This window comes from Oncorhynchus masou, chromosome 9 (genome assembly GCF_036934945.1).
Source record: "Oncorhynchus masou masou isolate Uvic2021 chromosome 9, UVic_Omas_1.1, whole genome shotgun sequence".
In the NCBI taxonomy this organism is placed as follows: Eukaryota; Metazoa; Chordata; class Actinopteri; order Salmoniformes; family Salmonidae; genus Oncorhynchus; species Oncorhynchus masou.
The window spans coordinates 87,311,931-87,337,316 of NC_088220.1; the positions used below are offsets into that span (position 1 = coordinate 87,311,931).

Genomic DNA, 25,386 nt, shown 5'->3' on the forward strand with positions numbered 1-25,386 from the left:
ATGTGCAGTTGCAAACCGTAGTCTGGCTTTTTTATTATGGCGGTTTTGGAGCTGTGGCTTCTTCCTTGCTGAGCGGCCTTTCATGTTATGTTGATATAGGACTCGTTATACTGTGGATATAGATACTTTTGTACCTGTTTCCTCCAGCATCTTCACAAGGTCCTTTGCTGTTGTTCTGGGATTGATTTGCACTTTTTGCACCAAAGTACTTTCATCTCTAGGAGACAGAACACATGTCCTTCCTGAGCGGTATGGCAGCTGCGTGGTCCCATGGTGTTTATACTTGCATACTATTGTTTGTACAGATGAACATGGTACCTTCAGGCATTTGGAAATTGCTCCCAAGGATGAAGGTCTACAAAAGAAATCTGAGGTCTTGGCTGATTTCTTTAGATTTTCCCATGATGTCAAGCAAAGAGGCACTGAGTCTGAAGGTAGGCCTTGAAATACATCCACAAGTTCACCTCCAATTGACTCAAATGGTGTCAGGAGCTCCTAAAGCCATGATATAATTTTCTGTAATATTCCAAGCTGTTTAAAGGCACAGTCAACTTAGTGTATGTTTATTTATTTTTTACCTTCATTTAACCAGGCAAGTCTGTTAAGAACAAATTCTTATTTTCAATGACGGTCTAGGAACAGTGGGTTAACTGCCTGTTCAGGGGCAGAATGACAGATTTGTACCTTGTCAGCTCGGGGATTCGAACTTGCAACCTTTCGGTTACTAGTCCAACGCTCTAACCACTAGGCTGACCCACTGGAATTCTGATTCAATGAAATATATGACATGATATGTCTGTAAACAATTGTTGGAAACATTACTTGTGTCACGCACAAAGTAGATGTCCTAACCAACTTGCCAAAACTATAGTTTGTTAACAAGAAATTTGCGGAGTGGTTGAAAAACAAGTTTTAATGACTCCAACCTAAGTGTATGTAAACTTCCGACTTCAACTGTAGTTTTTAACAGTGAAGATTTGTATAAACCTTGCGGTCTGTCTCGCCGACATTTACATTGTTTCAAAATGTAAATGAGATCGCCAGCTGTCTCATAATAATGTGTATGGGACGAGACAGACCGGCAGGCAGCCGGAATCAGCTGGCATCATTTTTATGGATATATATACAAAAAAATTGTAAATTGAAAAATGTTCAAATGAAACAGAGTGCAGCTAGTTTGCAGTCTTTCCAGCTTCAGTTTGAAGTGATTGGGTTGGCTGTGTTGTTGGCTAGCTCCTCTGAACAACAGTGCCCTGAAGAGTGAGCACATTTTCTACGCCAGGTGAAAAGCTACTTTGTTGTTATCCTGGCTGCACTTGGACACGACCCAGTTTGACGTGACTGTAAGTTCGTCGTAGTTGGCTAGCTAGCAAGCAACAAGTAAGCAAGGGATAAGAACATTACCAGCCATTCTGGCAATGGAACATTTATAACAGACAACTGGGTCGTGTCCATTGATACAGAACAAAATGACTGAACGACTGGGTCGTGTCCATTGATACAGAACAAAAAGACTGACTGGGTTGCGTCTCGGCAACCGAACCGATAGAACGAACGACCAGCAACCATAGATAGCAACCATAGATTTGTATCGGGACTATATCTTGTGGAAGGATGAAATAGTATGAATAAATTAATCAAAACAATATGTTTAATATAATATAAATATACATATAAAATGTCGGACACCTCATTCAAGGGTTTTCCTTATTAAAAAAAACTATTTTCTACATTGTAGAATAATAGTGAAGACATCAAAACTATGAAATAACACATATGGAATCATGTAGTAACCAAAAAAGTGTTAAACAAATCATTTTTTTTTGATTATTCAAAGTATTCACCCTTTACATTGATGACAGCTTTTCACACTCTTGGCGTTCTCTCAACCACCTTCATGAGGAATGCTTTTCCAACAGTCTTGAAGGAGTTCCCACATATGCTGAGCACTTGTTGGCTGCTTTTCCTTCACTCTCCGGTCCAACTCATCCCAAACCATCCCAATTGGGTTGAGGTCAGGTGATTGTGGAGGCCAGGTCATCTGATGCAGTACTCCATCACTCTCCTCTTGGTCAAATAGCCCTTACACAGCCTGGAGTTGTGTTTTGGGTCATTGTCCTGTTGAAAACAAAGGATAGTCCCACTAAGCCCAAACCAGATGTGAAGGCATATCACTGCAGAATGCTGTGGTAGCCATGCTGGTTAAGTGTGCCTTGAATTCTAAATAAATCAGACTGTGTCACTAGCAAAGCACCCCCAAACCTCCTCCTCCATGCTTCATGGTGGGAACCACACATGCAGAGATCACCCATTCACCTAATCTGCATCTCACACAGACATGGGGGTTGGAACCAAAAATATCAAATTTGGACTCTTCAGACCAAAGGACAGATTTCCACCCCTCTTATGTCCATTGCTTGTGTTTCTTGGCCAACGCAAGTCTCTTCTTCTTATTGGTGTCCTTTAGTAGTGGTTTCTTTGCAGCAATTCGACCATGAAGGCCTGATTCACAGTCTCCTCTGAACAGTTGATGTTGTGATTGGTCTGTTACTTGAACTCTGTGAAGCATTTATTTGGGCTGCAATCTGAGGCTTGTAACTCTACTGAACTTATCCTCTGCAGCAGAGGTAACTCTGGGTCTTCTTTTCCTATGGCGGTCCTCATGAGAACCAGTTTCATCATAGCGCTTGACGGTTTTTGTGACTGCACTTGAAGAAACGTTCAAAGTTTTCGAAATTTTCCAGATTTACTGACCTTCATCTCTTAAAGTAACGATGGACTGTCCTTTCTCTGTTCTTGCCATAGTAATGGACTTGGTCTTTTACCAAACATGTATATCTTCTGTACACCACCCCTACCTTGTCACAACAGATTGGCTCAAATGCATTAAGGAATGAAATTGCACAAATTAACTTTTAACAAGGCACACCTGTTAATTGAAATACATTCCAGGTGACTACCTCATGAAGCTGGTTGAGAGAAAGCCAAGAGTATGCAGAGCTGTCATCAAGGCAAAGGATGGCTACTTTGAAGAATCTCAAATATAACATATATTATATTAACACTTCTTTGGTTACGACATGATTCCATAGTTTTGATGTCTTCACTATTATTCTACAATGTAGAAAATACAAAAAATAAAGGAAAAACCCTTGAATGAGTAGGTGTGTCCAAACTATTGACTATTGGTACTGTACATATGAACACCCCCCCCCCCACACACACACACCTGGATTTATGTTGAAGATCAGTCACCCTCTGACCTTAACATGAAGGAGCAATCATCAACATGATGACTGAGGAACCATCACGTAAAGGATATTCATCACAGAAAGGTACAATACATTTTTGTTTACGTACACTACACATCTGTTCACAAGAGATTACAAGGACATGGGGTTATACTCTAGACTAGACTGTCAATGGACCTCTTCTGTGGTCCTCTTGAGTGGGACAGCCTGGGAGTGACCCGACAGGGATGACGGAGTCCTGGGACAGCCTGGGAGTGACCCGACAGGGATGACGGAGTCCTGTGATGGCCTGGGAGTGACCCGACAGGGATGACGGAGTCCTGTGATGGCCTGGGAGTGACCCGACAGGGATGACGGAGTCCTGTGATGGCCTGGGAGTGACCCGACAGGGATGACGGAGTCCTGTGATGGCCTGGGAGTGACCCGACAGGGATGACGGAGTCCTGTGATGGCCTGGGAGGGACCCGACAGGGATGACGGAGTCCTGGGACAGCCTGGGAGTGACCCGACAGGGATGACGGAGTCCTGGGACAGCCTGGGAGTGACCCGACAGGGATGACGGAGTCCTGTGATGGCCTGGGAGTGACCCGACAGGGATGACGGAGTCCTGTGATGGCCTGGGAGTGACCCGACAGGGATGACGGAGTCCTGTGATGGCCTGGGAGTGAACCAACAGGGATGACGGAGTCCTGTGACGGCCTGGGAGTGACCCGACAGGGATGACGACAGGGATGACGGAGTCCTGGGACGGCCTGGGAGTGACCCGACAGGGATGACGGAGTCCTGGGACAGCCTGGGAGTGACCCGACAGGGATGACGGAGTCCTGTGATGGCCTGGGAGTGACCCGACAGGGATGACGGAGTCCTGGGACGGCCTGGGAGTGACACGACAGGGATGACGACAGGGATGACGTAGTCCTGGGACGGCCTGGGAGTGACCCGACAGGGATGACGGAGTCCTGGGACGGCCTGGGAGTGACACGACAGGGATGACGACAGGGATGACGGAGTCCTGGGACAGCCTGGGAGTGACCCGACAGGGATGACGGAGTCCTGTGATGGCCTGGGAGTGAACCAACAGGGATGACCAAGTCCTGTGATGGCCTGGGAGTGACACGACAGGGATGACGGAGTCCTGGGACAGCCTGGGAGTGACCCGACAGGGATGACGGAGTCCTGGGACAGCCTGGGAGTGACCCGACAAGGATGACGGAGTCCTGGGACGGCCTGGGAGTGAACCAACAGGGATGACCAAGTCCTGTGATGGCCTGGGAGTGACACGACAGGGATGACGACAGGGATGACGGAGTCCTGGGACAGCCTGGGAGTGACCCGACAAGGATGACGGAGTCCTGTGATGGCCTGGGAGTGACACGACAGGGATGACGACAGGGATGACGGAGTCCTGGGACAGCTTGGGAGTGACCCGACAAGGATGACGGAGTCCTGGGACGGCCTGGGAGTGAACCAACAGGGATGACCAAGTCCTGTGATGGCCTGGGAGTGACACGACAGGGATGACGACAGGGATGACGGAGTCCTGGGACAGCCTGGGAGTGACCCGACAAGGATGACGGAGTCCTGTGGAGTCTGTGTGAGCACGAAGGGGAGGTAGTAGGAATTCTAATGGTCCTGACTGACTGTAGGGGACAAGACAGGAGCAGGTTACACCATGACTGACTGTAGGGGACAAGACAGGAGCAGGATACACCATGACTGACTGTAGGGGACAAGACAGGAGCAGGATACACCATGACTGACTGTAGGGGACAAGACAGGAGCAGAATACACCATGACTGACTGTAGGGGACAAGACAGGAGCAGGATACACCATGACTGACTGTAGGGGACAAGACAGGAGCAGGATACACCATGACTGACTGTAGGGGACAAGACAGGAGCAGGATACACCATGACTGACTGTAGGGGACAAGACAGGAGCAGGATACACCATGACTGACTGTAGGGGACAAGACAGGAGCAGGATACACCATGACTGACTGTAGGGGACAAGACAGGAGCAGGATACACCATGACTGACTGTAGGGGACAAGACAGGAGCAGGATACACCATGACTGACTGTAGGGGACAAGACAGGAGCAGGATACACCATGACTGACTGTAGGGGACAAGACAGGAGCAGGATACACCATGACTGACTGTAGGGGACAAGACAGGAGCAGAATAGGTCCTGACTGACTGTAGGGGACAAGACAGGAGCAGAATACACCATGACTGACTGTAGGGGACAAGACAGGAGCAGAATACACCATGACTGACTGTAGGGGACAAGACAGGAGCAGGTTACACCATGACTGACTGTAGGGGACAAGACAGGAGCAGAATACACCATGACTGACTGTAGGGGACAAGACAGGAGCAGAATACACCATGACTGACTGTAGGGGACAAGACAGGAGCAGAATACACCATGACTGACTGTAGGGGACAAGACAGGAGCAGGATACACCATGACTGACTGTAGGGGACAAGACAGGAGCAGAATACACCATGACTGACTGTAGGGGACAAGACAGGAGCAGGTTACACCATGACTGACTGTAGGGGACAAGACAGGAGCAGAATACACCATGACTGACTGTAGGGGACAAGACAGGAGCAGGATAGGTCCTGACTGACTGTAGGGGACAAGACAGGAGCAGGATACACCATGACTGACTGTAGGGGACAAGACAGGAGCAGGATACACCATGACTGACTGTAGGGGACAAGACAGGAGCAGGATACACCATGACTGACTGTAGGGGACAAGACAGGAGCAGGATAGGTCCTGACTGACTGGGTGTAGATTGAGAGAGGGGTGTAGAGAGGGTGAAGGGGTGTAGAGAGGGAGAGAGGGGTGTAGAAAGGGAGAGAGTGCTGTAGAGGGGTGTAGAGAGGGTGAAGGGGTGTAGAGAGGGGAGAGGGGGTGTAGAAAGGGAGAGAGTGCTGTAGAGGGGTATAGAGAGGGTGAAGGGGTGTAGAGAGGGAGAGAGGGGTGTAGAAAGGGAGAGAGTGCTGTAGAGGGGTGTAGAGAGGGTGAAGGGGTGTAGAGAGGGAGAGAGGGGTGTAGAAAGGGAGAGAGTGCTGTAGAGGGGTATAGAGAGGGTGAAGGGGTGTAGAGAGGGAGAGAGGGGTGTAGAAAGGGAGAGAGTGCTGTAGAGGGGTGTAGAGAGGGTGAAGGGGTGTAGAGAGGGAGAGAGGGGTGTAGAAAGGGAGAGAGTGCTGTAGAGGGGTGTAGAGAGGGTGAAGGGGTGTAGAGAGGGAGAGAGGGGTGTAGAAAGGGAGAGAGTGCTGTAGAGGGGGTGTAGAGAGGGTGAAGGGGTGTAGAGAGGGAGAGAGGGGTGTAGAAAGGGAGAGAGTGCTGTAGAGGGGTGTAGAGAGGGTGAAGGGGTGTAGAGAGGGAGAGAGGGGTGTAGAAAGGGAGAGAGTGCTGTAGAGGGGTGTAGAGAGGGTGAAGGGGTGTAGAGAGGGAGAGAGGGGTGTAGAAAGGGAGAGAGTGCTGTAGAGGGGTGTAGAGAGGGTGAAGGGGTGTAGAGAGGGAGAGAGGGGTGTAGAAAGGGAGAGAGTGCTGTAGAGGGGTGTAGAGAGGGTGAAGGGGTGTAGAGAGGGAGAGAGGGGTGTAGAAAGGGAGAGAGTGCTGTAGAGGGGTGTAGAGAGGGTGAAGGGGTGTAGAGAGGGAGAGAGGGGTGTAGAAAGGGAGAGAGTGCTGTAGAGGGGTGTAGAGAGGGTGAAGGGGTGTAGAGAGGGGAGAGAGGGGTGTAGAAAGGGAGAGAGTGCTGTAGAGGGGTGTAGAGAGGGTGAAGGGGTGTAGAGAGGGAGAGAGGGGTGTAGAAAGGGAGAGAGTGCTGTAGAGGGGTGTAGAGAGGGTGAAGGGGTGTAGAGAGGGAGAGAGGGGTGTAGAAAGGGAGAGAGTGCTGTAGAGGGGTGTAGAGAGGGTGAAGGGGTGTAGAGAGGGAGAGAGGGGTGTAGAAAGGGAGAGAGTGCTGTAGAGGGGTGTAGAGAGGGAGAGAGGGGTGTAGAGAGGGAGAGAGGGGTGTAGAAAGGGAGAGAGTGCTGTAGAGGGGTGTAGAGAGGGAGAGAGGGGTGTAGAGAGGGAGAGAGGGGTGTAGAAAGGGAGAGAGGGAAAGAGGGGTGCAGAGAGGGAGAGAGGGGTGTAGAGAGGGTGAGAGGGAGAGAGGGGTGTAGAGAGGGTGAGAGGGGTGCAGAGAGGGTGAGAGGGGTGCAGAGAGGGTGAGAAAGGGCTCGACCCTGCTGCCTGCGTGGCAGCGATGACTCATTCCATTAAGAGAAGCTACTCCTGCAGGACACTGTCCGCTCCCCAAATATAGACCGGCTATTCTCTCCCCGTATGCAGACACTTTGGGGGATTGCCATGCCCCTACGAGACTCTCTCTCTCCTAGACAGGATGGGAATGGTTAAACAACCATCATAACATGAAGCAATTCTTCTGGGAAAGAATTGACGACGGACTCCATATTCAGCCGATGTCACTATTTGTGACAGCTGAAGGGTTCATACAGTTTGTTACAAACCACAGCACGATGTCACTATTTGTGACAGCTGAAGGGTTCATACAGTTTGTTACAAACCACAACACGATGTCACTATTTGTGAAAGCTGAAGGGTTCATACAGTTTGTTACAAACCACAACACGATGTCACTATTTGTGAAAGCTGAAGGGTTCATACAGTTTGTTACAAACCACAACACGATGTCACTATTTGTGAAAGCTGAAGGGTTCATACAGTTTGTTACAAACCACAACACGATGTCACTATTTGTGAAAGCTGAAGGGTTCATGCAGTTTGTTACAAACCACAACACGATGTCACTATTTGTGAAAGCTGAAGGGTTCATGCAGTTTGTTACAAACCACAACACGATGTCACTATTTGTGAAAGCTGAAGGGTTCATACAGTTAGTTACAAACCACAACACGATGTCACTATTTGTGAAAGCTGAAGGGTTCATACAGTTAGTTACAAACCACAACACGATGTCACTATTTGTGAAAGCTGAAGGGTTCATACAGTTAGTTACAAACCACAGCACGATGTCACTATTTGTGAAAGCTGAAGGGTTCATACAGTTAGTTACAAACCACAGCACGATGTCACTATTTGTGAAAGCTGAAGGGTTCATGCAGTTTGTTACAAACCACAACACGATGTCACTATTTGTGAAAGCTGAAGGGTTCATGCAGTTTGTTACAAACCACAACACGATGTCACAGCAGCCTGGTATGTTCTCCGTGGACATTCTAATCTACACAGTGAGACGGGAGTGACTGGGCACAGCCTTCTTGTATACTAACTAACTCCATGACAAGCACGCATCCTTTTCTTCCACACTTAAAACAGGTCGACTCGGCGAGATGACGTAGATGCAGAAAGTACACAGCGAGTCTCAACTTCTCAGGACGTTTTGGTCCCGTGGCTATAACACGTTGTTAAAATGTACGAAGCAAGCCATTGAACAGATACTGTCTGACAAGTGTTTAGAGCGAATTGGAGCTTCGCAATTTTTTGCAACTGCTGATCGTGGCTACGTCATTTTGCAAACGTCAACCTTCAAACGTCAACCCGCATGGTGAATTAGCACTTTGACATGTTTCCCTTGTTAAGTGCTTCAATGGCCCTTCTCTGTCTGGAATGATCCTAACAATGACAAGATGTCGAGCCACTTCAGTGCTCAGTTCTTCAGGAGCTCAGTGTGCCATAAAGACAGACTAAACATACTGACCTTTTCTAATTACATATCTAGGTTTTAGAGATCAAGTGGGTCACCGGTTGTTTCTTTCCAACGAAAGGAATGTTTTTTTTCCAGAGAATCGGTGTTGTGTCAAGACTGAGTTTTGATTTCATGAAAAACACTGGAATAATAATTGAGAAAAAAAAAACACTTTAGAAAACATAACAACTAAATGTGACTGCCAGTACTGGTGATGTACTACTGACGAGGTCTGTCGACACGCTACTGACGAGGTCCGTCCTACCGCTACTGACGAGGTCCGTCGACACGCTACTGACGAGGTCCGTCGAACCGCTAATGACGAGGTCTGTCAACACACTACTGACGAGGTCCGTCAACACACTACTGACGAGGTCCGTCGAACCGCTACTGACGAGGTCCGTCGAACCGCTACTGACGAGGTCCGTCGAACCGCTACTGACGAGGTCCGTCGACACGCTACTGACGATGTCCGTCGAACCGCTACTGACGAGGTCCGTCGAACCGCTACTGACGAGGTCCGTCGAACCGCTACTGACGAGGTCCGTCGACGCGCTACTGACGAGGTCCGTCGAACCGCTACTGACGAGGTCCGTCGAACCGCTACTGACGAGGTCCCTCGAACCGCTACTGACGAGGTCCGTCGAACCGCTACTGACGAGGTCCGTCGAACCGCTACTGACGAGGTCCGTCGAACCGCTACTGACGAGGTCTGTCGACAAACTACTGACGAGGTCCGTCGAACCGCTACTGACGAGGTCCGTCGAACCGCTACTGACGAGGTCCGTCGAACCGCTACTGACGAGGTCTGTCGACACTGGCCGGGGTTAGACAGAGAAAACAACAAAGTACTTTTGAGATTAACCCCATGTGTTGATCATTCAGTCTAGTCAGAGGTCAGGGGTCAGATGAACGAGCGTGAGCTGATCAGGTGTACCTGTACTGTTGCCGTTCACAACCCTTTGTGTTATGATGAAATGTACATAGAAAAAGAGTACCAACGTAATAAAAGACACTTGACTAAACATGTAGCTTTTACTTTCCAATGTTTGACAATATCATTCATATTTTGGTTCATTTTGTGGTGTTTGTTTCATTAAGGAAATATGAATTCTTTAAAAACGCAAGAAAAAAATTAAATAAAACAATTTCAATATCAACCAATTCCAAATATTTTTATTTAAAAAACAACAATGGTTTGGTCTGTAAAATTAAAAAAACAACAACAAAGCTGAAAAAAAAGGAAGATATAAGCAGAATCCTGGATAATCAGAGTGTCTTGGAATATCTTCGTCTGACAGAATCTCTGTAGAACTGGAAAATCTTGTCCGATGCTTTCTGACTGACAGCTATACACTGTTGCAGCTGTAGGGAGAAAGACAAGGGGTACAGGGGAATATTCATTGGCTATTGATATCTGTCGTGCACTGTTGAGGGACCTTGCAAAGTAAGCATTCCACTGCACTGTTTATACCTGCTGAAAAACTGTGAAGCCCACATAAAAATTAAAAATAAATACTAAAGGATATTATAGTATTCTGTAGTAAACGGCAGAATACTATACTGCACACGGTAGTATTCCACTGATCGTGTAGTGCTTACTATCTAATTTTGTAGTATCTTGTCGAATACTATACACCAGTATCCCTCGATTATGTATTTCTTACTATAGAATTTGTAGTATACTATACTCCACACTGTAGTATTCTTTGATAACGTAGTGCTTACGTTAGAATGTTCTAGTGTCCTGAATAATTATAATACACTCTGTAGTATCCCTCAATCATGTATAGTATACTGTAGAATATTAAATACAGTATTATACCCCCCCCCCCCCAAAAAAACAGTATTGTCTGCAAAAACACTACAGTAATTAGTATATACTAGTTTTTACTACAGTATTTAGTTAGCATATACTCCACCCATTTACATATCCCTGTGTGTGCGCCAACCATGAGTGAGAAACTTACATGCCAAATATAGACCACATATATTGTGTTCCCTACAGGTTATAGAAAAGAACAGAATCTCTGAACTTTCCGTTCAGGGTCCAGTCCTACCTACTGGTTATGGGAAATCTGCTCTTAGTATTTGCCCAGTAGGAGAAAGCCCCCACTTCTATGTCAAAGATGATAAAACACAATAGTAAATACTACAAAACACTACAGTAATTATATACTATAGTATATACTACCGTATGTATACTATAGTAAACACTACAGTAATTATATACTATAGTAAACTTTACTACAGTAATTATATACTATAGTATATACTACCGTATGTATACTATAGTAAACACTACAGTAATTATATACTATAGTATATACTACCATATGTATACTATAGTAAACACTACAGTAATTATATACTATAGTATATACTACCGTATGTATACTATAATAAACACTACAGTAATTATATACTATAATAAACACTACAGTAATTATATACTATAGTATATACTACTGTGTGTATACTATAGTAAACACTACAGTAATTATATACTATAGTAAACACTACAGTAATTATATACTATAATAAACACTACAGTAATTATATACTATAGTAAACACTACAGTAATTATATACTATAATAAACACTACAGTAATTATATACTATAGTAAACACTACAGTAATTATATACTATAATAAACACTACAGTAATTATATACTATAGTAAACACTACAGTAATTATATACTATAGTATATACTACCGTATGTATACTATAATAAACACTACAGTAATTATATACTATAATAAACACTACAGTAATTATATGCTATAGTAAACTTTACTACAGTAATTATATACTATAGTATATACTACCGTGTGTATACTATAGTAAACACTACAGTAATTATATACTATAGTAAACGTTACTACAGTAATTATATACTATAGTATATACTACCGTATGTATACGATAGTAAACTTTACTACAGTATATTAGTCATGTCCATACATATCTATTTTTTAATCTACAGTAAATACTTAAGTATACTACAGTCAAGTCCACAAAAACATTACAGTGAATATTATAGTATATAAATACTACAGTATTTAGAGCATAGCATACTACAGAATGTATTTCATATGGGAGATGACTAAACTTTGATAAATAGAATTCAACTTTTTAATTAAAGCTATGTGACATCACCATAGGCTAATTAATTTATTATTAATTAAGCGGGTGCTTATAGAATATATTGTTCTATTTCACACGTGTAAGTATTATAAGACGTGTGTGAATTGGAAATGCATTTTATTTATATTTTTTAACATCCCCCTCTCCCAGAGACACCCTCAGAGAGTGGGGTCACAGCCAGGGTCAACCATTATCAACTGGCCCAACGCTCCTAACGGCTTCCTGCCGGCTCCAACGCTCCTAACGGCACTGCTGGTTCTTCGGCAATCAATAAAATTATACCATTCTTCCAAACACCACTGAAAAGAAATGTGTGATTTAAGAGGTGGATGTTTACTGACCTCGTGAACTGTAAAAGACCCTCTGGTGGATGACATCATCACTCTGCGCTCGGTACTGTCAATAGCGAAGGTCATCAAAGCACGACTTTCCTGAGAGAGGAAACACAAACCAGTAGGCTCAATTAGGGAGTACGACTTATCCAGTGTGCTGCAGTTCCTAGTATGTGACACATAGAAAAGTATGAAGAGAAAAGCTATTTACTATAATGTGGAATAAAAGGAAATTAATGTAACGTCAAAAGCAAAAAACAAATTTACATTTTAAAAACGGAGTCATCCTGTGGTAATGATGGTGGTAGTAATGATGGTAGTAATGATGGTGGTAGTAATGATGGTGGTAGTAATGATGGTAATAGTAATGGTGGTGGTAGTAATGATGGTAATAGTAATGATGGTGGTAGTAATGATGTTAGTAGTAATGGCGGTGGTAGTAATGATGGTGGTAGTAATGGTGGTGGTAGTAATGATGGTGGTAGTAATGGTGGTGGTAGTAATGGTGGTGGTAGTAATGGCGGTGGTAGTAATGGTGGTAGTAATGGTGGTGGTAGTAATGATGGTGGTAGTAATGGTGGTGGTAGTAATGATGGTAGTAGTAATGGTGGTGGTAGTAATGATGGTGGTAGTAATGGTGGTGGAAGTAATGATGGTGGTAGTAATGGTGGTGGTAGTAATGGTGGTAATGATGGTGGTGGTAGTAATGATGGTAATGATGGTGGTAGTAATGATGGTAATGATGGTGGTAGTAATGATGGTGGTAGTAATGATGGTAATGATGGTGGTAGTAATGGTGGTAGTAATGATGGTGGTAGTAATGATGGTGGTAGTAATGATGGTAATGATGGTGGTGGTAGTAATGATGGTAATGATGGTGGTAGTAATGATGGTGGTAGTAATGATGGTAATGATGGTGGTAGTAATGATGGTAGTAATGATGGTGGTAGTAATGATGGTGGTAGTAATGATGGTAATGATGGTGGTGGTAGTAATGATGGTGGTAGTAATGATGGTAATGATGGTGGTGGTAGTAATGATGGTAATGATGGTGGTAGTAACGGTGGTAATGATGGTGGTAGTAATGATGGTAATGATGGTGGTAGAAATGATGGTAGTAACGGTGGTAATGATGGTGGTAGTAATGGTGGTAATGATGGTGGTAGTAATGGTAGTAACGGTGGTAGTAGTAGTAGTAATGATGATGGTAGTAATGATGGTGGTAGTAATGATGATGGTAGTAGTAGTAATGATGGTGGTAGTAATGATGGTGGTAGTAATGATGGTGGTAGTAATGATGGTAATGATGGTGGTAGTAATGATGGTGGTAGTAATGATGGTAATGATGGTGGTGGTAGTAATGATGGTAATGATGGTGGTAGTAATGATGGTAGTAATGGTGATGGTAATGATGGTGGTAGTAATGATGGTAATGATGGTGGTGGTAGTAATGATGGTAATGATGGTGGTAGTAACGGTGGTAATGATGGTGGTAGTAATGATGGTAATGATGGTGGTAGTAACGGTGGTAATGATGGTGGTAGTAACGGTGGTAATGATGGTGGTAGTAACGGTGGTAATGATGGTGGTAGTAACGGTGGTAATGATGGTGGTAGTAATGATGGTAATGATGGTGGTAGTAACGGTGGTAATGATGGTGGTAGTAATGATGGTAATGATGGTGGTAGAAATGATGGTAATGATGGTGGTAGTAATGGTGGTAATGATGGTGGTAGTAACGGTGGTAATGATGGTGGTAGTAATGGTGGTAATGATGGTGGTAGTAATGGTGGTAATGATGGTGGTAGTAATGATGGTGGTAATAATGATGGTGGTAGTAACGGTGGTGGTAGTAACGGTGGTGGTAGTAACGGTGGTGGTAGTAATGATGGTGGTAGTAACGATGGTGGTAGTAACGGTGGTGGTAGTAACGGTGGTGGTAGTAATGATGGTAGTAGTAGTAAGCGTGGTGGTAGTAATGATGGTAGTAGTAGTAACGGTGGTGGTAGTAATGATGGTGGTAGTAATGATGGTGGTAGTAATGATGGTGGTAGTAATGATGGTGGTAGTAATGATGATGGTAGTAGTAGTAATGATGGTAGTAGTAGTAATGATGGTTGTAGTAATGATGGTGGTAGTAATGATGATGGTAGTAGTAGTAGTAATGATGGTAGTAGTAGTAATGATGGTGGTAGTAATGATGGTGGTAGTAATGATGGTGGTAGTAATGATGATGGTAGTAATGATGGTGGTAGTAATGATGGTGGTAGTAATGATGGTGGTAGTAATGATGGTGGTAGTAGTAGTAATGATGGTAGTAGTAGTAATGATGGTGGTAGTAATGATGGTGGTAGTAATGATGTTAGTAGTAATGGCGGTGGTAGTAATGATGGTGGTAGTAATGGTGGTGGTAGTAATGATGGTGGTAGTAATGGTGGTGGTAGTAATGGTGGTGGTAGTAATGGCGGTGGTAGTAATGGTGGTAGTAATGGTGGTGGTAGTAATGATGGTGGTAGTAATGGTGGTGGTAGTAATGATGGTAGTAGTAATGGTGGTGGTAGTAATGATGGTGGTAGTAATGGTGGTGGAAGTAATGATGGTGGTAGTAATGATGGTGGTAGTAATGATGGTGGTAGTAATGATGGTGGTAGTAGTAGTAATGATGGTAGTAGTAGTAATGATGGTGGTAGTAATGATGGTGGTAGTAATGATGGTGGCAGTAATGATGGTGGTAGTAATGATGGTGGTAGTAATGATGGTAGTAGTAGTAAATGATGGTGGTAGTAATGATGGTGGTAGTAATGATGGTGGTAGTAATGATGGTGGTAGTAGTAGTAATGATGGTAGTAGTAGTAATGATGGTGGTAGTAATGATTGTGGTAGTAATGATGGTGGTAGTAATGATGGTGGTAGTAATGATGGTGGTAGTAGTAGTAATGATGGTAGTAGTAGTAATGATGGTGGTAGTAATGATGGTGGTAGTAATGATGGTGGTAGTAGTAGTAATGATGGTAGTAGTAGTAATGATGGTTGTAGTAATGATGGTGGTAGTAATGATGGCGGTAGTAATGATGGTGGTAGTAATGATGGTGGTAGTAGTAGTAATGATGGTTGTAGTAATGATGGTTGTAGTAATGATGGTGGTAGTAATGATGGTGGTAGTAATGATGATGGTAGTAGTAGTAATGATGGTAGTAGTAGTAATGATGATGGTGGTAGTAATGATGGTGGTAGTAATGATGGTGGTAGTAATGATGGTGGTAGTAATGATGGTGGTAGTAGTAGTAATGATGGTAGTAGTAGTAATGATGGTGGTAGTAATGATGGTGGTAGTAATGATGGTGGTAGTAATGATGGTGGCAGTAATGATGGTGGTAGTAATGATGGTGGTAGTAATGATGGTGGTAGTAGTAGTAATGATGGTAGTAGTAGTAATGATGATGGTGGTAGTAATGATGGTGGTAGTAATGATGGTGGCAGTAATGATGGTGGTAGTAATGATGGTGGTAGTAATGATGGTGGTAGTAGTAGTAATGATGGTAGTAGTAGTAATGATGGTGGTAGTAATGATGGTGGTAGTAATGATGGTGGCAGTAATGATGGTGGTAGTAATGATGGTGGTAGTAATGATGGTAGTAGTAGTAAATGATGGTGGTAGTAATGATGGTGGTAGTAATGATGGTGGTAGTAATGATGGTGGTAGTAATGATGGTGGTAGTAATGATGGTAATGATGGTGGTAGTAATGATGGTAGTAATGATGGTGGTAGTAATGATGGTGGTAGTAATGATGGTGGTGGTAGTAATGATGGTGGTAGTAATGATGGTAATGATGGTGGTGGTAGTAATGATGGTAATGATGGTGGTAGTAACGGTGGTAATGATGGTGGTAGTAATGATGGTAATGATGGTGGTAGAAATGATGGTAGTAACGGTGGTAATGATGGTGGTAGTAATGGTGGTAATGATGGTGGTAGTAATGGTAGTAACGGTGGTAGTAGTAGTAGTAATGATGATGGTAGTAATGATGGTGGTAGTAATGATGATGGTAGTAGTAGTAATGATGGTGGTAGTAATGATGGTGGTAGTAATGATGGTGGTAGTAATGATGGTAATGATGGTGGTAGTAATGATGGTGGTAGTAATGATGGTAATGATGGTGGTGGTAGTAATGATGGTAATGATGGTGGTAGTAATGATGGTAGTAATGGTGATGGTAATGATGGTGGTAGTAATGATGGTAATGATGGTGGTGGTAGTAATGATGGTAATGATGGTGGTAGTAACGGTGGTAATGATGGTGGTAGTAATGATGGTAATGATGGTGGTAGTAACGGTGGTAATGATGGTGGTAGTAACGGTGGTAATGATGGTGGTAGTAACGGTGGTAATGATGGTGGTAGTAACGGTGGTAATGATGGTGGTAGTAATGATGGTAATGATGGTGGTAGTAACGGTGGTAATGATGGTGGTAGTAATGATGGTAATGATGGTGGTAGAAATGATGGTAATGATGGTGGTAGTAATGGTGGTAATGATGGTGGTAGTAACGGTGGTAATGATGGTGGTAGTAATGGTGGTAATGATGGTGGTAGTAATGGTGGTAATGATGGTGGTAGTAATGATGGTGGTAGTAATGATGGTGGTAGTAACGGTGGTGGTAGTAACGGTGGTGGTAGTAACGGTGGTGGTAGTAATGATGGTGGTAGTAACGATGGTGGTAGTAACGGTGGTGGTAGTAACGGTGGTGGTAGTAATGATGGTAGTAGTAGTAACGGTGGTGGTAGTAATGATGGTAGTAGTAGTAACGGTGGTGGTAGTAATGATGGTGGTAGTAATGATGGTGGTAGTAATGATGGTGGTAGTAATGATGGTGGTAGTAATGATGATGGTAGTAGTAGTAATGATGGTAGTAGTAGTAATGATGGTTGTAGTAATGATGGTGGTAGTAATGATGATGGTAGTAGTAGTAGTAATGATGGTAGTAGTAGTAATGATGGTGGTAGTAATGATGGTGGTAGTAATGATGGTGGTAGTAATGATGATGGTAGTAATGATGGTGGTAGTAATGATGGTGGTAGTAATGATGGTGGTAGTAATGATGGTGGTAGTAGTAGTAATGATGGTAGTAGTAGTAATGATGGTGGTAGTAATGATGGTGGTAGTAATGATGGTGGCAGTAATGATGGTGGTAGTAATGATGGTGGTAGTAATGATGGTAGTAGTAGTAAATGATGGTGGTAGTAATGATGGTGGTAGTAATGATGGTGGTAGTAATGATGGTGGTAGTAGTAGTAATGATGGTAGTAGTAGTAATGATGGTGGTAGTAATGATTGTGGTAGTAATGATGGTGGTAGTAATGATGGTGGTAGTAATGATGGTGGTAGTAGTAGTAATGATGGTGGTAGTAATGATGGTGGTAGTAATGATGGTGGTAGTAGTAGTAATGATGGTAGTAGTAGTAATGATGGTTGTAGTAATGATGGTGGTAGTAATGATGGCGGTAGTAATGATGGTGGTAGTAATGATGGTGGTAGTAGTAGTAATGATGGTTGTAGTAATGATGGTTGTAGTAATGATGGTGGTAGTAATGATGGTGGTAGTAATGATGATGGTAGTAGTAGTAATGATGGTAGTAGTAGTAATGATGATGGTGGTAGTAATGATGGTGGTAGTAATGATGGTGGTAGTAATGATGGTGGTAGTAATGATGGTGGTAGTAGTAGTAATGATGGTAGTAGTAGTAATGATGGTGGTAGTAATGATGGTGGTAGTAATGATGGTGGTAGTAATGATGGTGGTAGTAATGATGGTGGTAGTAGTAGTAATGATGGTAGTAGTAGTAATGATGATGGTGGTAGTAATGATGGTGGTAGTAATGATGGTGGCAGTAATGATGGTGGTAGTAATGATGGTGGTAGTAATGATGGTGGTAGTAGTAGTAATGATGGTAGTAGTAGTAATGATGGTGGTAGTAATGATGGTGGTAGTAATGATGGTGGCAGTAATGATGGTGGTAGTAATGATGGTGGTAGTAATGATGGTAGTAGTAGTAAATGATGGTGGTAGTAATGATGGTGGTAGTAATGATGGTGGTAGTAATGATGGTGGTAGTAATGATGGTGGTAGTAATGATGGTGGTAGTAGTAGTAATGATGGTAGTAGTAGTAATGATGGTGGTAGTAATGATGGTGGTAGTAATGATGGTGGTAGTAATGATGGTGGTAGTAGTAGTAATGATGGTAGTAGTAGTAATGATGGTTGTAGTAATGATGGTGGTAGTAATGATGGTGGTAGTAATGATGGTGGTAGTAATGATGGTGGTAGTAGTAGTAATGATGGTTGTAGTAATGATGGTGGTAGTAATGATGGTGGTAGTAATGATGGTGGTAGTAATGATGATGGTAGTAGTAGTAATGATGATGGTGGTAGTAATGATGGTGGTAGTAGTGATGGTGGTAGTAATGATGGTGGTAGTAGTAGTAATGATGGTAGTAGTAGTAATGATGGTGGTAGTAATGATGGCGGTAGTAATGATGGCGGTAGTAATGATGGCGGTAGTAATGATGGTGGTAGTAGTAGTAATGATGGTTGTAGTAATGATGGTGGTAGTAATGATGGTGGTAGTAATGATGGTGGTAGTAATGATGGTGGTAGTAATGATGATGGTAGTAGTAGTAATGATGGTAGTAGTAGTAATGATGATGGTGGTAGTAATGATGGTGGTAGTAATGATGGTGGTAGTAATGATGGTGGTAGTAATGATGGTGGTAGTAATGATGGTGGTAGTAGTAGTAATGATGGTAGTAGTAGTAGTAATGATGGTAGTAGTAGTAGTAATGATGGTAGTAGTAGTAGTAATGATGGTAGTAGTAGTAGTAATGATGGTGGTAGTAGTAGTAATGATGGTAGTAGTAGTAGTAATGATGGTAGTAGTAGTAGTAATGATGGTAGTAGTAGTAGTAATGATGGTAGTAGTAGTAGTAATGATGGTAGTAGTAGTAGTAATGATGGTAGTAGTAGTAGTAATGATGGTAGTAGTAATGATGGTAGTAATGAACAATCATCTACCTTCTCCTGCGCTGCGTTGGGGTCGGTAATGACCTGGCCATCTGTATCGATGGCACAGGTGACCCCAGCGAACAGACAGCTCATAGGCAGGCCTGCGTCCATCAGGGCCATACAGGCTGAGTTCAGAAAGCAGGACAACAGCTGTGGGAGGGGGGAGGGATAAGGAACAACACTACTGACACACAATAATAATAATAATAAGGCATCTTACTGTCCCGTCCTCTGCACCTTCTCCACAGACCTGAAGTCTACGGTCCCTGAATGAATTCTGTTCGCAGCCAAACTCCCTCAGAGAAGGACACCAAGATCCACACACATCCATCGTGCAAAGAGAAAACTACAAGACTGTCGCGGGAACTTTGACGTAGCTTACTTGTGTTTTAATTTTGGGTCTCTGAATGAGCGTGACTCCAGGGAGTGTAAGGTACCCCGGGATGTTGTGTGTGTTGAGGGGGACTGAGGAGGGGCACGGAACATGAGGAAAAGCTCAGTCCTTAGAGAAAAGGCAATGGGACTGGTAGGCTAACACACACACACGTTATTTCACTAAAGGATACTGAACCGTCATCATGGACCACTTGTAGGACGAGAGTGAGGGAGGAGCGTGGATGAAGGGTGGAGAGAAGAGACGCCTCGCATGTTTCCCTCACACACTGTTCTCTGGCTCGCTCTCTGACACCTGAGGAAGAATGAAAATGAGGTTAGACACTGCCATCTTGTGGTGTTCTGAGGAAGTGTATCATGTATGTCCTTTAGGTGTACTGTAATAAGGCACTTCGTCTCGGGCCTAACAGCACCTGTTCCATTTCTTCTTCTCTGGCATTCTCTCTTAAATATATGATTCCTCACTCACAAGGGAGTGGGATGCTAGTAGTAAGGGGAGGGTAATTTTATTTGCGTGCATCGGTCAGTAAAGGAAAAGGAAGGAAGAGGTGGGGAGTATGGGATGTAGGAGAGAGGAAGTTGTGTGGAGTACACTACAGTTTGGCTACAGGTTTGAATGCCACGTCATGACACAGGTCTGTGTGATGAGTGTTTAGTGGAGGAAACGGTAGACCACGTGTTGATATTTTGTGACCTGTATGACATAGACGAGGAGAGATTGTGTGAAAGGGTTAGAGAGGCTGGACGGTGTTGGGATGTAGTGGGGGGAGGAAAGGGAAGTGGTGTCGAGGGATCTATTTCACTTTCTTAGAGGAACGGGACTAATGAAGATCATTTAATGTAGGCAGGCTGTGACTGGCCTCACACTCCTGTACAGTAGGTGGCGCTGTATGCCCCTTAAACGTTGCTATCTGCCAACCTGATCCCAAATAAGAACATTCCTTACTCACCTGGTTGTCCCACTTTGGGCTGCATCACCACCTCCAGGGTAGCTCTGTCATAGATCTCCTTACTGACCTTCACCTCCGCCGGGCCATACACTCCAGCTAATACACTGGTGTCTCCTGCAGAAAGACAGACCCAATGAAACATACATTAACATAATCCATATCTGAGACAAAGCGATGTAACGCTGCACAGCTCGGATGAGTATAGTTGGGTCACATCAGTCTTGTTGGTCAATGAGGGGGGGGGGGGGCAGCGTGAGAGCAGCTACGATAATAATTTGATACATTTCCTTTTAACGGTATCTTGTTCTGATATACTGCTAACATACCTTGGACGAAGGACGACGATCCATCAGGTCGTGATAGTAAATTCTGTTCGCAGCCAAACTCCCTCAAAGTAGGACTCGAAGATGCACACACATCCATCGTGCTTGTGAAAAGAAAACTAGAAGACTGTCGCGGGGATTTGACGTAGCTTATTTGTGTTGTCATTTGGACGCTCAATGATGACGGCATTTACCCCCAGTCCCCTCGTTTGTCTGTATCGCAGATTTCAAAGAAATTGTTAGGTGTAAGCAATACGACCTAAACCCAGATAGCGGTTTCATGGAGCTGCTGAGACCAACACAATTATTTTAGATCTACTAGACTTCAGGGGATTGATTTAGTCGCTGTAAGCTACTGTAATGTGCAACTAGCAGAGCTAGCTAGCTAAACAGTGAAGAAGATGGCGACGCTAAACAGTATGAAGAGCATGTATGGGATCTGTTCTCATGTAATCCGCCAAACGACTGGATTGAGAGCAGCAAAACTCATTCAGCAGAGGGCGTTCAGAGTCAATGTGAGTTAATAAGATATGTTTTTATAGCTAACCCATTAGTTGATGTGAGGAATTGTTGCTTGACATTGCACAAGTTAGCTAACGTTATGGCTAGCGAGCTCAGCGTCATTTAGCGCACATGAATTAGTTGAATATATTCAATGCACATCCATCCAAATGAATAACATTCTTGTTTTGCATGTTTTCATTACTCTACATAACTAGCAAGTAAACTAGCCAACTTTGTAACACGTTTGTTTAGCACCCACTGGAACAAATAGTTAGCTAACATACTAATGTATCATTAACTTGCTAGTCTGGACACCCTATTGTGTGTTGCCTTCATTTTGAATTAATTACTTTGATATTAGTTTGATCACTGATAAATAGTGACGCTTCATTTTCCTGCATCCTGATTGGTCGATTGTGGGGAGTGGAGAACTGCAGACGTCATTTGTGATGGACGCCAAGTCGAACTTCTGCGGAACTGTCAATACTTTCTGAGTGATGGTGATGATGATGATGATCATACACCAATGTCTCACAAGAGAAAGTGAGAGCCTTCTGACCTGTCTAATCTTGCTAGCTATGTGGAGCGCTGGTCTGATTTCAAACCTTCACAAGCATACACATCACCTCTAGGACCAGCTGGAAGGTCAGACAATTAAAAACAAAACAGCTACAGGGTAGAGTGTTGTGTGTAGCTGCGGTTTGTGATTACTGCAGTAAACGGTGCCTACTAACTGCGTCACTAAACCATTCCTCAGGAACCCGTCAGACTGCAGGCTTTGTGTGTGTGTGTGTGTGTGTGTGTGTGTGTGTGTGTGTGTGTGTGTGTGTGTGTGTGTGTGCGTGTGTGTGCGTGTGTGTGTGTGTGTGTCACTGTAAGTAGTTCGAACGTCTGCAAAATGACTCAAATGTAAATGTAGTAAACCCTCTCTCTGAAAATCAAGAAGCTTTATTGGCATCAATGCTTGTCAAGGCTCCCGAGTGGCTCAGCGTTCTAAGGTATTGCATCTCAGTGCAAGAGGCATCTCTACAAACCCTGGTTCGATTCCAGGCATCATCATTACTACCATCATTACTACCACTATCATTACTACCACCATCATTACTACCACCATCATTACTACCACCATCATTACTACCACCATCATTACTACTACCATCATTACTACCACCATTGTTACTACCACTATCATTACTCGTTACTACTACTACCATCGTTGCTACTACCATCATTACTACTACAATCATTACTACCACCGTCATTACTACTACCATTGTTACTACCACCATCGTTACTACAACCATCATTACTACTACCATCATTACTACTACCATCATTTCTACCACCATCATTACTACCACCATTGTTACTACCACTATCGTTACTCGTTACTACTACCACCATCGTTACTGCCACCATCATTACTACCACCATCGTTACTACTACCACCATCATTACTACCACCATCATTACTACCACCATCGTTACTACTACCACCATCATTACTACCACCATCGTTACTACTACCACCATCAGTACTACCACCATCATTTCTACTACCATCATTATTACTACTACCATCATCATTACTATTACTATCATTATTACTACCACCATCATTACTACCACCATCGTTACTACTACCACCATCATTACTACTACTACCATCATCATTACTATTACTATCATTATTACTACCACCATCATTACTACCACCATCGTTACTACTACCACCATCATTACTACTAGGTCCTGTGTGGCTCAGTCGGTAGAGCATGGCGCTTGCAACGCCAAGCAACGCCAAGCGTCGTGGGTTCGATTCCCGCTGGGGCCACCCATATGTAAAAGTAGTGGCCCCAGCCGACTTGTAAGTCGCTTTGGACAAAAGCGTCTGCTAAATGGGATATATTATTATTATTATTATTTACCATCATTACTACTACCACCATCATCATCATTACTACTACCACCACCAACATTAATTTGTTATAATTACCATCACCCCATACCACTACTATTTGGAATAATAATAATAGTAATAACAATAATAGTAATAATAAGTAAGTTACTTCTTACTATGCAGATGTTATTATTCAGTGTCCCTCAGGCGATGGCAGGTAAATACATATTTGGCTGCAAGAAGAGCCATTGCTCCTTCGCCCATGAGTATTTTTAGGCTTTCCTCTCGGTTTAATAAGTAGAAACTTTGAAAAAGTGTAGTAATTTCTGTGAATAATGAATCTCTTTGTGAGGAATATTTCTCACAGTAAAGGAGAAAGTGCATCTCTGTCTCTACCTCCCCTGTCATGCAGTGACCACATACACGCTCCTCTTTGGGTAGCCATGTCTTTTTATGTCTGCCGGTTTCTATTGCCAATCGGTGGTCACTCAGCCTGTACTTGGTAAGGATCTGTCTCTGCTTCGAATCTCTGACAGAGTAGAGATAATCCGCCAATTCATATTCTCTGTTTAGGGTCAGATAGCAATTTAGTCGGCTTTGGGGTTTTGTTTTGTTTTTTTCAATGTTGTAAATAGGATTCCTTTGATTGGTTCATGATTTTGATTACTTCAATTCTTTCTTTTGAAGCAGTGCTGGTGTCAGTTTGGTTGGTGAGGTCCAACACCAGCTGACTGAGAGGGAAAGCTGGGCTCAGCTCCTGGGTTCGGAGTGCTTTAAATTTGGACTTAAATTTGGCTCCACCTAAATTAATCTTTTTAATATTTTCATGACCACTGGAAAGTAGCCTAATTCTGCCTTATTTCTTTGGACTTGTAGAATTTTCCAAAATAATTCTGTAAGTAGGGCTTCAATTGGAGGCTTGTCCCACATATTAAAGTCCAGTTTACTAATTGGCCCCTAAACCTCACTTCCGTAAAGAGCTATTAGGTAGGATTACACTGTCAAATTACACTGGGGCGGTAGGGTAGCCTAGTGGTTAGAGCGTTGGACTAGTAACTAAAAGGTTGCAAGTTCAAATCCCCGAGCTGACAAGGTACAAATCTGTCGTTCTGCTCCTGAACAGGCAGTTAACCCACTGTTCCTAGCCCGTCATTGAAAATAAGAATTTGTTCTTAACTGACTTGCCTCGTTAAATAAAGGTAAAATAAAAATATATATATTTTGGTCCAAATTCTAATTGGGATGTTGATTTTGAATAAATTCATTTTTATTGCAAAACAATGCTCTGCGGGTTTTGTCTTTGAGTGCATTCACTTCCATATTAAAGTTTCCCGATGCAGATATGGTCAGACCAAGGTATGAGTCAGTTCTACTGTGTTCCATTATGGTGTTGTTCAATGTGAATTTATATTTGTGTTTCTGACATGTTTTCTCTCTCCTGCATACTGTCTTTCTGTCTCTCTCCTTCTGTCTTTCTGTCTCTCTCCTTCTGTCTTTCTGTCTCTCTCCTTCTCTTTCTCTCTCTCTCCTCTCTCTCCTTCTGTCTTTCTCTGTCTCTCCTCTCTCTCCTTCTGTCTTTCTCTGTCTCTCCTCTCTCTCCTTCTGTCTTTCTGTCTCTCTCCTTCTGTCTTTCTGTCTCTCTCCTTCTGTCTTTCTGTCTCTCTCCTTCTGTCTTTCTGTCTCTCTCCTTCTCTTTCTCTGTCTCTCCTCTCTCTCCTTCTGTCTTTCTGTCTCTCCTCTCTCTCCTTCTGTCTTTCTGTCTCTCTCCTTCTCTTTCTCTGTCT

At 43.3% G+C, this 25,386-nt stretch overlaps 2 protein-coding genes across 2 annotated transcripts in view; one reads left to right on the plus strand and one right to left on the minus strand.

Annotated features, from left to right (window-relative positions):
- Window positions 1-10,145: 10,145 nt before the first annotated feature.
- On the minus strand, window positions 10,146-21,336 carry exosc5 (exosome component 5). Its single transcript, XM_064975390.1, has 6 exons — window positions 21,202-21,336; window positions 20,876-20,989; window positions 20,099-20,220; window positions 19,542-19,682; window positions 12,480-12,569; window positions 10,146-10,352 (listed from the first exon to the last, which is right to left on the minus strand). Exons 1-6 carry the CDS (start codon window positions 21,296-21,298, stop codon window positions 10,257-10,259), a joined length of 660 nt encoding a protein of 219 aa, XP_064831462.1. The 5' UTR covers window positions 21,299-21,336; the 3' UTR covers window positions 10,146-10,256.
- A 38-nt stretch (window positions 21,337-21,374) lies between these two features.
- The window catches only part of bckdha (branched chain keto acid dehydrogenase E1 subunit alpha), a 28,808-nt gene continuing 24,796 nt past the window's right edge, over window positions 21,375-25,386 (plus strand). The window contains exon 1 of the mRNA XM_064975382.1: window positions 21,375-21,713. Coding sequence (XP_064831454.1) covers window positions 21,600-21,713 — 114 coding nt within the window. The 5' untranslated portion in view covers window positions 21,375-21,599. The remainder of the gene's footprint in view (window positions 21,714-25,386) is intronic.

Coding starts and splice junctions, on each gene's coding strand:
- exosc5 (XM_064975390.1), bottom strand. CDS start 21,298: ATGGATGTGTGTGCATCTTCGAGTCCTACTTTGAGGGAGTTTGGCTGC. Junction 20,221..20,875: donor GCCCAAAGTGGGACAACCAG/GTGAGTAAGGAA, acceptor ATTCTTCCTCAG/GTGTCAGAGAGCGAGCCAGA. Junction 10,353..12,479: donor GGTCTTTTACAGTTCACGAG/GTCAGTAAACAT, acceptor TTCTCCCTACAG/CTGCAACAGTGTATAGCTGT.